Genomic DNA, 17,079 nt, shown 5'->3' with positions numbered 1-17,079 from the left:
AGCTCTAGTTTCTTTCGAACAGCTGTCAGACAGCTCAGTAAACATTCCTAGAGTAACCATATCACTCCTCAGGGTCACTTTATGGCCCCCTGATTGCTCCTTATATATCTGTGTTGTATCTCAGTTTGGCTGCTGTATTGTATTGCAGATTGTATTGTTTATTGCGTGCATCGACCATTGCAAATAGTATCTGTTAGTTCTATCAAATATATCAAATTGTGTTTTACATGGAAGCCCATTTCTGCCACACAAGAAAAACGTAATGCTTTGGTAAAAAATAAAAATTGTGAGATTAAAAGTCATGACATGATTTTTTTGTCATAACTGGCTTTTTATGTATTAATTATGACTTTGTCTCATAATTTTGATGGTCAATTTCGACATTATCTCATAATTATGACTTAGTTTGTCATTAATTCCACTTTTTTTATCTCATAAATATGACTTAGTATGTCATAATTTTGACTTTTTTGACTTCCTGTAACATTTTCATCTTTTTATTTCAGAATTATGACAGTATGTCATAATTTCATTTTTTTATCTCATAATTATGACCCTATATCATAATTTTTACTTTTTATGTCATAATTATGAATTTACCAAAGCATTATTTGTTTACTTATGTCACAGACATGGGCTTCCATAGTTTTATTCTGTTCTGTTTTGTTCTTAAAAGCAAAAAAATAAATATATAGTAAGTATAGGTTAAATTGTATAAAAAATATTTTGCTTTTAAAAAATTAGGACAAAAAGTATTTGGACATTTCCTGGTTATCAAACATCAGTGGATCCTGTCCATAGTTAAAATGTGACCTGAGTGAACTTGAGTGAAACTGGCTTCACAAAAATCACTATAAGACCTTAAGTTGGTTAAAAGTACATGCAAAAGTGAAGTTAGTTCTGAGAATAATTTTATTTCTAATCCAATGAAACACCAGCTCGTATCATCACACATCATCACACCTGCGTCACTGACTGTGTCTCCACTGCCAGAAACTTGGTTGCCTTGAGGTGGGGGATTTTCTTTCACTTTTACTGCGCTTTGTGAAGATGGGTGGCGGGCTGATTCATTAAGAGAAAGTCTTGACGACAAGATATACAATAGCACAAATACTGATACGAAACGGCACCGCAATACATGCCTGGAGCTCAAAGTCACAAACTCAGAAATGTGAGAAAACTGAGTGATATGAAGTAGTAGTAGTTTTCAAATAAACCCTGCTTCGCTTTTGGCTCATTTGCACTTCATAAAAAGTGGAAAATACGTTTTCTGACAAGATCGCCACAGATCCGTAATGTCTGCATTTCACAGGGGTAATTCCGTGTCAACTCAACCAGAGGTCCCCGGCTCAAATTTTTGCTTTTATTAATATTTTTTCTGTAGAAAGACAAACATAAATAGGATGAAAGCCAAATAATAAGTTTCACAGATTAATATTTACTAAGTAATCCACTATTTTGTTGAAGGGGGTTAAAAATGACAATTTTCACCTGAGATTTATCCCACTAGTTTTGGGGGCCATATTTATTATAGTGCTATGCATTTTTTTTACTGATGCATGGTGAATTAAAGACATGTTTCTTAAGCATATTTTATGAGCAAATCAGATTTTATTCAAGGCTTTCAAGAGATGACATGTTGCATTCTATGTCTTATCTATGTATTAAAGGATATAATATTTATGTATGTAAGTGTAATCATATTGTCAAATATAATTTTTAAATATGAGAGACAGTATGACAGCTTTTCTATTTACAGTTCATTATGTACATAATGTAATTAACATATACAAGTCAGTAACATTTTTCCAAAATCGAAATACAAGGCCTTTATGATAATGCTTCAATACAGTCCATCTGGAGGATCTTCTGTGGGTCTCAAATGGAGTTATTTTACACAGTTGTTTTACACTGTTGACAGAATTATTTAATGTAAAACCCGAAACTTAATAATGATATTGATAATGACACTGATAATAATGATAAATATTTAATTATACAACATAATTACCTCTAAAATATCTCTGTATTTCTAGAATATCAGTACATTGAGAGATGTGTGTGATCATTCAGTCTCTCTCTGCTGTCAGGACAGGGATGACACCGTTGATCTCTGTGAGGAAACGCTGCAGATCTCCATGTTAGTGAATGAGCTTCCGGCCTCACTGCTGCATTCTGGGTATGAAGAACTAGAGGATATGATGTTCTTCAGCCTGTGGAGAGCAATGATCAACAGGGTAAGCAGGAAAAGCAGCAAGCTGAGGAAGATGGAGACATAGATGTAAACATTGGCAGTTTGTCCATATGAGGCAGCGGCCGCCCCGGTAGAAACAGATGTAGGGCTGAACCTCAGGAAACTCTCGCTGTTCACTTCCGTACCATTTATCTCCTCCACCGACCCATCCATTCCAGACATATCTGATGGATTTGGGAATCTGTTGGGAAGATAGGATAGATAAATTATTATTAGTTTCATTATATTGCTGTCTTAATTTGCCATTTTGTAATTGAAATTATAACTTTTATTATTTCTGTTCACTTGAGCCTCAGAGATTAGGATTGTGTGAACATATGTTCATACAGAAGATATTTGAAAGTATTACTGGACACATTAATGTTGTTCCATTCCCACTAATTATAATCATAATAGTTCAACAAAGTGTAATTTAACAACAAAGTGTAATTTATTAAATCTTAATTATTATATTATATTATATCGTTTTACAATATTAAAATATAATATTTTATATAAAAATGACTTTAATATATTACAAATAGCATTCTTGTTCAAACATATGATTGCGCTCATACAGAAGATATTTGAAAGTATTATTGGACATATTAATGTTGTTCCATTCCCACTAATAGCATACTGCGGTATTGATAGGTCAAACTTTAATATGTTTATTTAATTTATGAAATACTGCATAAATTATAAATGGCAGCAAATAACAATTTATTAAATATTAATGTTTATTTATATTTATTGTGATTACATTATATTATAATTAAACAATATATTAATCTAATATCTAAATCATTATAATAAATAATATAATAATTAGTTCTGTCAAATCGATTAATCGCGATTAATTGTTTCGACAGCACTTTATATATAGTATTTGTGTTTGTATATGTATTTTTGTGTATATATATATATATATATATATATATATATATATAAATTATTATAATATAATAATTAGTTCTATCAAATCGATTAATCGTGATTAATCGTTTCGACAGCACTATATATAGTATTCATGTTTGTATATATATTTATGTATATATGTATATATATATATATATATCTAAATTATTATAATATATAATATAATAATTAGTTCTGTCAAATCAATTAATCGCGATTAATCGTTTCGACAGCACTATATATAGTATTCGTGTTTGTATATGTATTTATGTATATATGAATGTATATGTATATATATATATATATATATATATAATATCTAAATTATTATAATATAATAATTACTTCTCACAAATCGATTATTCGCGATTAATCTCATCTAACATAAACGTTTGTAATATGTGTGTGTATAAATATATATATATATATATGTTTACAAACTTTTTTTAGATGCGATTAATCACAATTAATTTGACAGCACTAAATAATAATATAATTTTAACAAGTTCTGAACATATATTATAATATTGTTTTCAAGAATATCTTACAGCCGCTAAACAATTTTTTAAAGACATTTTCCAAAGTGAAACAGTGCACAATCTGTTGCCTTACACTTCCTTTTATTCGTCTAACAGACCAATCATATTTTATGTTGAGCCACCAGAGTTCACGGACAAACGGCTGACTATTTCCTTTTCTGACCTCTGTGTTTGATGAATGTTAAATTTTTACTGTTCAGAAAAAACAACAACAACCAGAACACTTAAATACTTCAGATTGAATGTGAAGAGGATGATAATCACATTTAATTATGCTTTTTGTATCCAGGCAACCTGCATATCAGTGGGCTCATAAGCTGGTGCAGCTTGTTGTTAGGCCACCGCCGGTCCATTAGGACTTTGGGGTGGTCACACCGGCTCAGTGGTGCACACAGAAGGTCAGTCAGTTGTTTACACAGCCTTCATACTCACACCTCATGAATAATAGATTGAGAGGTGCCTGGGCAGGAAAATGTCACAGAGTTTCCGAATTTAAAGAGAACAACATGCCAAATAATTTGTTTGACAGGCTGTCGGTATCAACAATGCTGGTTTATTTGTGGTCTACAGTACATTCTAAATCTGATCTATAATTGAAAGCTTATACAAGACCAACAAGCATTCAGCACTGAGCAGAAAAGACTTTTATATTTATAAGCTCATATGACAGACAGCGTTACATGATTCACATTTAGTTCTTCCCCTGAGACGAGCACAGTTTAGTAGAGGTCACCTCAGCTATGTGAAAATCCTTTTCATTTCAATTCATAAGAGAGCATGTGTGCATTAGTGTGTAAATGAGCTGCATCGAAATATTATGTATAAATATATAAAAAAGAAATATTTTCAACAAAAATCTGAGAAAATCAAGTTTTTGTTAAAGACTACAAAGTGTAATAGCATAAGCAATGCTTTTATCGCTTGTTTCCGCTCATGTTTTTTAATGTGTCTGTGTTTTGATTCAGAGATTCTGTACTCTTTCAGAAGTTGCGTAATAGTGCCCCCTACTGTATAACAGTGAAAACACGGAAAGCCGGAAAATTCCATTAAGGGCGGGGAAGCATTGTCTCATAAATAACGGAAAATTCTGTCAATGGCAGGGAAAGAGTTAAAATTAATGGTAAAACTTTAGGGGCAAAATAGCGTGAGAGCACAATTCCAAAAAAGCAGCGATGGGAGTGGAATCTACTGAATTAAGGAACACAGACGCAGCCAAATCATTTCCATAATGACCAATGCAATCTATCAAGAGCAGCGCAAATTAGCGTCTGGTTTAAGCTGTGCTTTTTTGAGCGTTAAATAATGACGCAAAGTAAATGGACTAGCGCAAACCTTAGTAAATCACCTTGCATGATTCATTTAAATACTCTCCTCCCATAAATTTTGCGTCTGAAAGGGAAACTCCTGCAAATGCATATGCATTAAGGTCTGCCGCAAAAATAACCCTATCCACGCCTTTTTAGTGCTAATTTTTCACTGCGTGTCTTTAGTAATTCCTGACAGTAGTTTTCAACACTAAAAGAGGGTTTGCGCTGGCACAAGCTGTTAGTAAATCTGGCCCTAAGTCTTATTTGTTAAAGCTGCCATAACATCCAAATTGACAATTCTTATTTTTATGGAGTATTGCAGTATTTTTAAATAAATGATTTATCAGTGCTCATCTTTTATTTTTTAAATTCATGTGCTCTCGTAATCTTTAATCAAAATAATTCTTCCACTTGCAGCGACATCTCTTCCCTTCTCTTCTCTTCTCTGATGACGTGTTTACCAGTGCGAGGGTCGGACAACCTGTCACTCAAATTACATCACAGCAATAACCAACCACAATGATCCAATCAATTCCTCAAGGACATAATCAAGTCCCGCCCTACATTTTTTCTTGTTCGAGTTCAAGTCGTTTTATTTGATTATGCATCACAATAGCGATAACTTTCATTTTGTGGTGATTTTAACAATTTAATGCATTAGCTAACATACAGTGGACAATGAGCAATACAAATGTTCATTGTTTGTTCATGTTAATTCACAACAGATACAACTTTTGATTTTAAAAAATGTATTAATAATGCTGAAATTAACATAAATGCTATAGACATATTGGTCAGTTTGCTCAAGTTAACTAACGAAGTTAAAGTGCCCCTATTATGCTTTTTCAAATATTACCTTTTATGCAGTGTGCAATATAGCTGTTTGTGAATGTAAAATTTCTGCAAAGTTTTAAAGATCGAAGTGCTCAACAAATAAAGTTATTGTCTCTTAAACGAAAGAATCGATTCTGAGCTGCTGAAATGAGACGTCGGCAGTAGAGTGGTGGAATTATGACATCACTTGGTAGGCCAATATTTTATGTCGTAGAATAAAACGTGAAAGCATCTTGAGCTTGTGTTAACCACTGACCTTATTTCAGCCATTTAACCAAAAACCCATTCAAAAAACACATTGACTTTGGGACGATGGAACCGGAAGTGCTAAAATGCTAACTCGCTTCCGGGTTTTGGCCAACAAAAATGCGTTGTAGTTCCACCACTCTATTCCAGTGTCAGTTCCTGTTATATACCTATGTAACAATGTAATACATTTGCATAATGCCCGCCTGTGGTCTTCATTGGCTGCCATCGAACAATGCTTATTTGTACCCTCAAACACTGTAGTTGTAGCTGAGACTGGAAGATTTGGGTTCGTGTTGTCGACATGTTGAGAAGATGCTGTTTTCTGCACTGCAATGCACTTCTTGCTCTGGAATTGATATAGAAATACAGACGCCATTGTTTGTATCACAGTGTATCGAGCGCTGAAGAAGCCTCCCGAGCTGAAATTCCGTTTTTTTGTTTCCGACACGCACTGTAAGCGGTAGACCAATCACAACAGACTGGGCCATCTGACCAAGGAGGCTTTTAGAGAGACAGAACATTCGAATGGGCCCTTTTCAGACTTTTCGAGAACTTAGGTGATGTGCAATGTATATTATGAGAAAATTAAAGTGTTTTTGACCTTGGATGCAGGTAAACCTATTGTAAGAGACCTCCAAAACAAAATTAGGAACCTTTAAAATAGCATAACAAGGGCACTTTAATGAATTTTACCAAATGAGACCATATTGTAAAGTGTTACCATGTTAATTTTAAGAGCTGCAGTTTTGTAAATCAGTCTAACATTCTCACGGTGTTCAGAATTTGTTTTTGAGAACCCTAAAAATTGTACACATATGCTGGACAAAACAAGTTAAGTATTTTTAGGCTGCGGTTCACCTCACTACACAAAATTTGCTCTTTGTTTGTTCGCTGGCATATTTTAGTCCCTGAAGCTTTATTGTGTTGGACGACAATAGTCTGAGCCACAGCAAGCCCTGAGAGCCTGTGGTTAGAGTCTCATAAAGAGTCATGATTTATGACCACTTCCTTTTTTCTGATTTGTAAGATGAATTCGTCTGCAGTACAAACGCTAGAAGACAGCAACAAAGGGGAATCACACTTATTTTCCTGGACGTTTCCTGTCAACTTTACCATTCCCCCCACCAGCTTTTCAATTTATGAGTGAGAAGCGAATCCCTGCGGCAATATAAATCATTCAATCCCTCTTGTGGTTTGCCTGCAATTCCAGGAGAAGTTCAGCGGGTCATTACGGTGTGCGGCTCTAATCTCTGTTTATGGATTTCATTTAGGGAAGCTTGTGGAAGGAGAATGTGGCCATTAAGAAAATGACTCAAACATAAAGGATGTCAATGAACGAGGGGAACGGGGGATGGCGAAATACAGAGGGATGGAGAAAAAGACATTTGCACTGACTGGAATGACTGATGACTGTCCATTGTGTCTTACTACAGGCAGATTTATCTTTTTAAATCACTTACTATATGATTACATAATATCAGTTCAATTAAGCACATTTTAATGACACATTTAAGTCAGTTTGAATATTTAATATTGAGGTTTTTAACATTCAAACTAACAACAATCAACTTTCTAAGTAATGAACTGCATTGACAAGGAGAAATTCTGACCTTTCTGATGCAAAAAAGAGTCGTCGGCACTAAATCACACCGCTATCCGTCACGCTCATCTCATGGTCCTGGAGTGAATTCCTTATGGGATCCCTTAAGCTATAGCACACGCTGAAATAGATGCCACTTGTGTTTGTACTGAGTGAAAAAGGAAGCAGCGTATCTGAATGCGCTTGGTCTGGCGGACTGATTCTCAAAAGTGGGCTGGATATCGTCTGTCCAGCTGTTGTACTCTGAATCCCCCTCCCTCTCTGTTTCATTCCTATCATCTCTCTCCCTTTCTTGTTCTCATTGACGTCTTCTCGGTTTCTTTAGCAGCTGATTTATGTTTCAATTAAAGACGAAAAAGATGTCTCGCTTAACTCATAAAAGATGGTACGATCGTTCTCGCCTTAATTGTTGTAATTGGGATTTGATTATCTCAGAGATGTTACTCAGCTCAGCAGCTTAGACTAGATGACAGGCTTCTGTCTTGTCTTGTCCCATGGTGCCGTGCTCAGTCATTCATATCTGACAGAGCTAATCACCGCTCTCATCAGCATCATGAGCTGAGAGGCCTCTTGTAGCCGTCTTTGTGGCGTTACTCTCAGATGTAATGAACACTCAATGAGACCTTTTGCCAGGAGACATCACGGCTCATATATTGTATAAAAGGGCTGTTCTGCTTTGTGAATTAAGCATGAGGGGTTTTGTTGAATTTATAAATGATTTATTCAAGCCTAGTCTTAAAATTAAAGGTTCTAAAAAGGGGCCATAGATGAACCATATTTAGCTTTCTAAAAAGAATGTTTCATTAAACAATTCTTAAAAGAACCATTTTTTCTTAGTGCGAAGAACACTTTAAGGTAACACTTTACAATAAGGTCTCAACTTTAACTAACTACAGTAGTTAACAATGAAAAATAATTCTAAAGCATCTAATCATCTTCATTTAGTTTCTACATTTACTAATACATTATTAAAATCAAATGCTATATTTCTTAACATTGTTTAAAGGATCTGAGCTACCATGAACTAATATTGAATAGTTGTATTTTTATTGACCAACTTTAGCAAAGATTAATAAATACTTTAACAAATGTATTGGGTAACACTTTATTGTTACATGTTACATGCAGTTACTATAGTAATAACTATAAATTATGCATAATTACATGCAGCTAACCCTAAACCAAACCCTAATCTTAAAGGGTTAGTTCACCCAAAAATAAAAATTCTGTTATTAATTACTCACCTTCATGTCGTCCCAAACCCGTAAGACCTTCGTTCATCTTCAGAACACAAATTAAGATTTTTTTTATAAAATCCGATGGCTCAGTGAGGCCTCTATTGAGAGCAAGTTAATTTACACTTTCAAATGCCCAGAAAGGTACTAAAGTTATATTTAAAACAGTTCATGTGACTACAGTGGTTCAACCTTAATATTATGAAGCGACGAGAATACTTTTTGTCCGCCAAAAAAACTAAATAACGACTTTTCAACAATATCTAGTGATGGGCGATTTCAAAACACTGCTTCATGAAGCTTCGAAGCTTTACGAATCTTTTGTTTCGAATCAGTGGTTCGGAGTGCCAAAGTCACGCGATTTCAGTAAACGAGGCTTCGTTACGTCATAAGTGTTTCGAAATTTCAATGGTTCATGTGACTTTGGCAGTTTGATTCGCGCTCCGAACCAATGATTCGAAACAAAAGATTTGTGAAGCTTCGAAGCTTCATGAAGCAGTATTTTGAAATCGCCCATCACTAGATATTGTTGAATAAAGTCTTTATTTAGTTTTTTTGGTGCACAAAAAGTATTCTCGTCGCTTCATAACATTAAGGTTGAACCACTGTAGTCACATGAACTGTTTTAAATATAACTTTAGTAGCTTTCTGGGCATTTGAAAGTGTAAATTAACTTGCTTTCAATGCAGTCTCACTGAGCCATCGGATTTTATCAAAAATATTTTAATTTGTGTTCTGAAGATGAACGAAGGTCTTACGGGTGTGGAACGACATGAGGGTGAGTAATTAATGACAGAATTTTCATTTTTGGGTGAACTAACCCTTTAACCCTATAGTAAGTACATGTAGTTACTTAATATTACTCGGTACTTAAATGTATAATTATAGTGTAACAAAGACACCTTAAAATAAAGTGTTTATTGTAAGGTAGCCGTGTTACAGTGTAAGTATACAGTGTAAGTAATAATGAATTACATGCACATACTATAGGGTTAGAATTAGGATGTTGTTTAGGGTTGGTAGCATATAACTATAGTACAGGGTAAGATATTATAGTAACTACATGTAACAAGGACACAGCAAAATAAAGTGTTACACCTTATTGTGAAGTGTTACACATTTTAAAATCTAAAGAACTTGTTTCTACTATAAAGAATCTTTTGTGGAGTTTAAATGTTTTATGGATATTAAAAATTCTTTATATAAACCTAGAGAACCTTTCTTTTTAAGAGTGTATGTCTGTCAGATTTCACAATTTTAACATACAGGTGGTAGAGTCTGTTTTTTCTTTGATATGAAAAATAAGCGGCAAAAATGAAAAGAAGTACTGGCTGCTTCTGATTTTATCAACAAAAGATTAAAAAATTGCACAATGATATCTGTAATCTCTTTGTAATCTCAGTAACTGAATTTGTGACACGTCTGTCTGTCTACAGAGAGTCTGGCGCAGGCTGGCATATGGATGGAGCTTTGGATGCAAGCAGTGGGGCAAAGCTATGCATGTCAATAGGACAGAGGCGTCATGCCTCCTGGGAAGGTCTTATCTCTTCTGCTCTGTGCACTAAAGACACGGAACACAGATTATGGATCGGCGCAAAGCAAAGCATGACTGTCTGGCGCAGCTCGCTTTTGCTATTGTTTTGTGAAGCATGAATGGGAATTCTGTTTCGGTAGTGACGAATGCTTGTCTTCTCAATACTCAGTGATCATCACTGATTCATCTTGAACCAGTAGAAAACGCTCTATTGCTCTTAAAGGGACAGTTCACCCAAAAAAAAAATTAAAATTCTGTCATCATTTACTCACCCTCATGTTATTCCAAACCTGTCGTTCAACTGTTTTTGTCAAGTCAATATTTATTTGTATAGCGCTATATACAAAACAGATTGTTTCAAAGCCGGTAAACAGGAAAATAACGATCAGTGATTGTTCACCAAATATAAGACTATTTCAATTCTGCTTTAAAGGTTTAGTGTGTAAATTTTAGCAGCATCTAGTGGTGAGGTTGCGAATTGCAAGCAACAGCTCAGTCCACCGCTCACCCCTTTCTTTCGAAGAGAAGCTACGGTGGCCGACACAGGACAAAGATGTTGTCATCTGAGACAGCAGAGAGTAGTCAGTCAAGCAAGCACACTATGTAGAGCAGTTTGTCCGTTTAGGGCTACTGTAGAAACATGGCGGGACAAAATGGCGACTTCCATGTAAGGGAACCCGTGGTGTATGTAGATAGAAATGGCTCATTCTAAGGTAATAAAAACATAACGGTTAATTATGTAAGGTCTTTATACATCACTGAAAACATAGTTATGTATATGATATTGCATTTCTGTCAATAGATCCTCCTAAATATTTCACACTGGACCTTTAAAGAAGCTCAAAATAGACAATAGTGTCATTATTCAGCTCAAGTCAGTTCAGTGTTGATTCAGTTCAGTTCAATAACTGTAAAATTAATCAATTAGAAATGAGTTCAATTCAGCTATTAGCAGCTTTACAGAAGACAACAGTGACAATAGTTATTCGTTTTGAGTCAATGTTGACTCAGTTTAATTCAATAACAGTGTTGATGTTGCGAAATTCATCAATTAAGAAACAAAGTCGAATCGGCTATAAAGCAGCTCTGCAGAAAACAGTGGTGTCATCATCCAGCTCACTTCAGTTCAAGTTTTTTCTCATCCAATCATTTTTGTCCATGCAAAAAAGGTCAGTGGGGTTGAATCCTTTGAACCTCTTTGACTTTCACAGTGTACTCTAAAAAAAAAAAAAAAAAAAAAAAATTGAAATGAAATTTATTTTAAAAAAATGGCTGCATTTTAAGTTTAACGGATTGAACTTAAATTTACATGGATTTGAATTTAAATTAACTGATATAATGTTAACAATCTCTTTTGTACCTTTATAATACACTGACAACCACCATAAACACAGGTGGTAATGAGAAAGCCACATGTAATCAAAGCTCATCACAAGTAGCTTAACATAAAACCCTAATGTACACAACTGACAAGAAAAAAACTAAGAAAAACAGTTATTTCAATGAAAAATCAAGCATCACAGAGAATTCTGGGAATGTCAGTTTACAATTTTTCACTGTAGATATTTAAGAATATATAATGTTTAAGAATAATATATATATGTATAAGAAGACCTGTTTTAAATGTCCCATTTGATTTATGTTAAAGTTTTTCATATAGTATATAGTAAGGGAATTTACAAGTTTTTACTGTAGCATTTTTACAGTCTTTTCCATTTTTTAAAAACATCTTTTACATTCAACAGAAGAAAGAAGGTTTTGAACGACATGAGGGTGAGTAAATGATGACAGAATGTTAATTTTTGGCTTTTTAACATTCATCTGAGTATTCGCTTGCCTCATAAAATGTGCAAGGACGGGAGTTAGAGGGCAATATCTTCCTCTAGACATATATTGGCGGCGTTCCACTACAGCTCAGATGCCCACTGGGGATCATGGGTACCCTTCCTGAGTCCTGCTGTGTCTATCCTGTCCTTTGGGTCTTTATAATTGCTCCAGCTAATGCCGGCACTGAGGCACATGAGTGAATGCTGTTGGATTTTGATAAGAACAGTGCCTTGGCTGATTTTTCCTCTAATCCATAAAACTGTAAAAATCGGAGAAGGTTTGTTATTCCCCTGATGCAAGTGATTCAGCCCAGCTTTGGTGCATCTGTTCCCATTGCACGCAAGTATAGGTTGAATGTTAACGCACGGCATTCGACGGCAAGGCCGCCTGAAGCTTTTTTTGATTATAGACTGTGTGCTAACTTCAGGAGGAAATGGTCGCTTTGATATTGAATCACCCTGAGTCTGCTCTACTGGTTTTGACAAGAATGACATGTTTGAAGAACCTTTGTGGCAGACAACGGCAATGTGTCAGTCAGGATTATCCTGTGGAATACTCTAGGCACTATGGGAAGTTTTACACAGTGGAGCATGTCAGAGGAACACTCTGTGGAGATGGCGCTCTCTCTTTCCATTTCCCGTTTTCTCCCAGCTGAGATGATGCTCTTTGCATAGTAATCCAAGTCTCAGAGGTCTCTGTACTGCTCTGACAGCTCAGACAGAATCGAGTGGACCAGCAACTCCCACCCTGTCACACAGGCACATACGTGCTCAGGAAATTAACATTCATGAACAAAGATATGGATGAAAACCAACAAAAGAAGATAATTATAATTATAAGTTCCAGTTTAACTGAATTTAATTAAAAACTTAATTTAAGTGACTTAAAAGTGGCTTTTTTCTCAGAGAAGTTGTAGAGTTATTTTATATACATTAAACAAATATACAATAGATAAATGTATATTTAATCATTTTTTATCATTTATAATATTTGGATACAAAAGACTAAAAATAGCAGTAATTATATGTTCCTGTTTAATTTTATTTATTTTAATTCAACTAATTTAAGTGAATTTAAGTCTCATACAGTCACATATATGTTCAGCAATATACATTTATGGATAATAAATATATATAGTAGTGGCCAAAGAGTCATGTCTGAAATTTGTTTTTAATGACCCTAATTGATTTAAACATCAAAATATGAGGAAAATATTTTATATTTTTAAATATTTTAAATATGAGGTAAAAACAAAACACTAAACTTGTTTAAAGTATTTATCTGACAAAATTATTTTTTAAAAAAGGGCAAACTACAGCTACAGGTTTTATTTAACTAGGCAAAAAATGCATAGAAAAACAAAAAGCTCACATGAAAAAGCTTACATTGGTTACAACATAATCACTACAACATAAATGGCATGTTTCATTGCCTTATCACAAATAAAATTGACTCCAACTGTGTTAAATATTACAAAATCTTTAACACATTTTTAATAATTTGAATAAAGGATGAAGATGTCAGTTTTCCTAGGCTGGACATTACTTTTGGCTATTACTGTGGATTAAAAAAAAATAAAATAAATAAAAATAGCAATAATTATAAGATTTAATTTAATTAAAAAACTTAATTTACATTAATTAAAAGGGCATTTTTCTTTGAAAATTTGTAGTTACAAAACATTCAATAGATAAATATATATTTCATATTTTTTCTCAAATTTTCAACATTTATGGACAAAGATATGGATACAAAAAAAAATTAAAAATGGCTATAATATAATCATATTTAATTTTATGTATTTTAATTTAACTTAATTTAAGTGTCATATACAGACTCAGGAAATTTACATTTATGGACAAATATATAGATAAAAACAACTAAAAATAGCAATATTTATATGTTTTAATTTAATTTAATCCGAAATTGAAAGGTCTTCTTTTAATAATAATAATAATAAAATTTTACCCAGGGGTCAAAACCCAGGGTCATTTTACAAAGTTAGGTTAGAGGAATACAGACTAATAAACATCCATAACAAAGTATAATATACATACCAAGAGCTGAAAAGAAATATACAGAGGTCACTTTACAAAGTTAGGTTAGAGGAAAACAAGACAAATAACAAAGTACAGTTTACCAAGAGCTGAAGAGTAATATTCAGAGAAAAAAAATGTGTTTTTATGAGGTTTTTGAAAGAAAGAAGGGAGGATGCTTGATGGATGTCTTGAGGAAAAGCATTCCACAACCTGGGAGCCACAACACTAAAAGACCTGGAAACAGATTTCTCCTAGAGGTTGTAGATCTTTAAAAAAAAAAAATGCTTATTTAATCACTCATTTGTTTCTTTTGTTTCTTTTCACTACATTTATGCAGACAACTTTAACGAAAGCAACTAGCACCGTGCCAGTTGAGCTGTAGGAATATGTTAAACTCCATAATATCTGCCTGCAGACTTTTGGCTCCATACAGGACAATTTGGCCTTAGCTGTGAACTGGCATCAACATTTCACAGCATTATACAAGAACTGGAAATTTATCGCTATAACTCAGCTGCCGGTGGACTGTCAGATGCAATACATCAAGATAATAGAATGGCAGGGACCCAATTCAATCTGCCTTACACAGCATACAGAACACTTCTGAAATGTACAGTCACCACAAACTTCAGAAAACGTCCATGTAGAAGTTATCATATGACTCACTTCTTAACTATGCTTCAGGGTGATTCCTTTCACAAACGCTGATTTTTGGCCAACACACGCAAAGTCTTTGACACACGTCAGAACCCCAAGTAACATACGTCAGTACCGTCCGTGAGTGTTCATGGGCTACTGCATTCTCTGAATATTTTTGTGTTGATTTCATGTGTTTACTTGAGTGGGAAAAGAATCCTTCTGAAGTTTATATCCTCCTGAACTGCAGCAAGCACAAACGTAATTTCCAGCTCTGGGTTTGCTGTAACTTGTCCTGCTGTTTGTTTATACGCACATCACCTGATTTAAATCTCTGCATCTCTTGTTCTGTGGCACAGTTTACCCTGGCTGTCAGCACTTTATTGTTGAAATTTCTCTCTCTCTCTGCCAGACAAAGAGAAAACAACAGCGCCAGGGATGGTAAAGAAGAATTCATCAGTTCCAGACAGAGCCTGTTTCCAAGAATAAACTCAACAATTGACGGCCATGTCGAGACAGGAATAGTTCTTCTTATTCTCTGTAGGTTACAAATGACTGTCTATCAGCCTGTAACCTCTTTGTATATTGTCACTTGAAATGCAGAGTAAGCAGTTTTCCTGAGAGGTAAAGGTTTACATTTGCAATAAATTCCCTGCTTGTATTTGTTCTCAAAACATGTCCGGTGCTTCTTTCCATGTGATCTTGTAGCGAGATGTTTGTGCTTGAGATATTGAATTCAACCCTGCTGTATTTTATTGTAATGAGATCTTTAATTGGATTTCTAGAGGCTTTGTAGTGTGACACTTGCAGAGACTCTCATTTCTCAAAAAGTCCCTGGTCAAGGCACATGCAGTGAATTGTTCAGTCCTACATCACATATTCAGAGTGATCTTCGCAGGAGTCAGACTTAAATGAGAGCCCACGCTGGTATAAACATCACAACATCACCAATATCTAGAAATGTAAAGCACATCTACAGCATTTCAGCATTTGTCATGCAGTGACAACTATTATAATTTTTATAATAGTTATACAGGTGGTTCGTGTGATAATATGATTCTAGAGACTACATGCAATATTAGTACTTATGAAAACTAGTGCTGTCAAACTGATTAATCATGATTAACTGCATCTAACAAAATAATTTGTATGTATATATATATATATATATATATGTGTGTGTGTGTGTGTGTGTGCGCGCAAACAAACACAAAAACCAAACACATATATATTATACATTTGCAAACTTTTATGTTAGATGCGATTAGTCACAATTAATCGATTTGACAGCACTAATAAAAACCCATTTGTTGCAACCATTAAGGGGACTGCAAAAAAAGCTAAAGGGATATTAAATATAGTGAAAAAGCTACAGCACCTACAATATACACCTAATGTTATATATAAATGAATGTTTCTTCAAGTTTTGCCACTTTTATGTCACAGGTGTTAATTTGTATTAAAAATTAGGTTTCTACTTTCCTGGTAAATTTCATCCTCTTTTTTGCTACTTTATGTAGACCATATAGATTTTGTTTAATTGTTACCTTAGAGCCAAACTTTCATTCTTAAAGGCACAATATGTAATTTTTCGCCACTAGAGGTCGCTTATTTAAAACAAAGGCATAGCTTGATGATACCTTGATTTCACGGAATCATGGGAGGTGTTGTGTTCACGTCTACAGCTGGTGGAAAAGAATCCGACGGGAGTCACGGGGCTTGAGAATGAGATTTAAACAGTAAGACTTGTATTGCGCTATATAACATGATTAGTTTTCTGTTGATGAATGTATCCAAACAGTTGCTCACCTGTCTAATAAAACACATAATATATTAAAGCGTCTTTGGTGTTTCCATAGTTTCTACAAAATAAAATCGGAAATCGAGGGTAACCCGTGGTATGATGTCATTGATATTGATTAAAATTGCTTATTACTCTGGATTTAAACATTCTTGGAAACATTTGGGATAATGTACACAAGTCAACAAAATATACAACATTGTTGTAGTGGTTTTTGGGAATTTGAATCCAAAAATCTTACATATTGTGCCTTTAAACTGAAAACTCAAACTAAACAAAGAATAAAATAAACACTAACCATTTCAATAATAATTGGGATAAAAACCA

General features: G+C 34.2%; 1 protein-coding gene and 1 long non-coding RNA gene across 3 annotated transcripts; one reads left to right on the top strand and one right to left on the bottom strand.

Moving 5' to 3' along the window:
* Positions 1–725: 725 nt before the first annotated feature.
* On the bottom strand, positions 726–7,898 carry LOC127521533 (serine-rich and transmembrane domain-containing protein 1). The gene is made up of 2 exons (XM_051910876.1): positions 7,691–7,898; positions 726–2,435 (listed from the first exon to the last, which is right to left on the bottom strand). Exon 2 carries the CDS (start codon positions 2,414–2,416, stop codon positions 2,087–2,089), a length of 330 nt encoding a protein of 109 aa, XP_051766836.1. The 5' UTR covers positions 2,417–2,435; positions 7,691–7,898; the 3' UTR covers positions 726–2,086.
* On the top strand, positions 2,098–15,625 carry LOC127521535 (uncharacterized). Of its 2 annotated transcripts, none has more exons than XR_007932389.1 (3): positions 2,098–2,237; positions 3,980–4,088; positions 15,364–15,625. It is a non-coding gene; the product is annotated as an uncharacterized LOC127521535 (long non-coding RNA). The 2 variants fall into 2 exon arrangements; XR_007932388.1 differs by lacking the exon at positions 15,364–15,625 and adding an exon at positions 10,352–12,721.
* The last annotated feature ends 1,454 nt before the right edge of the window (positions 15,626–17,079 follow it).

Source organism: Ctenopharyngodon idella, chromosome 10 (assembly GCF_019924925.1).
Source record: "Ctenopharyngodon idella isolate HZGC_01 chromosome 10, HZGC01, whole genome shotgun sequence".
NCBI classification, from domain to species: Eukaryota; Metazoa; Chordata; class Actinopteri; order Cypriniformes; family Xenocyprididae; genus Ctenopharyngodon; species Ctenopharyngodon idella.
This window is presented reverse-complemented; position numbering and strand designations above follow the sequence as displayed.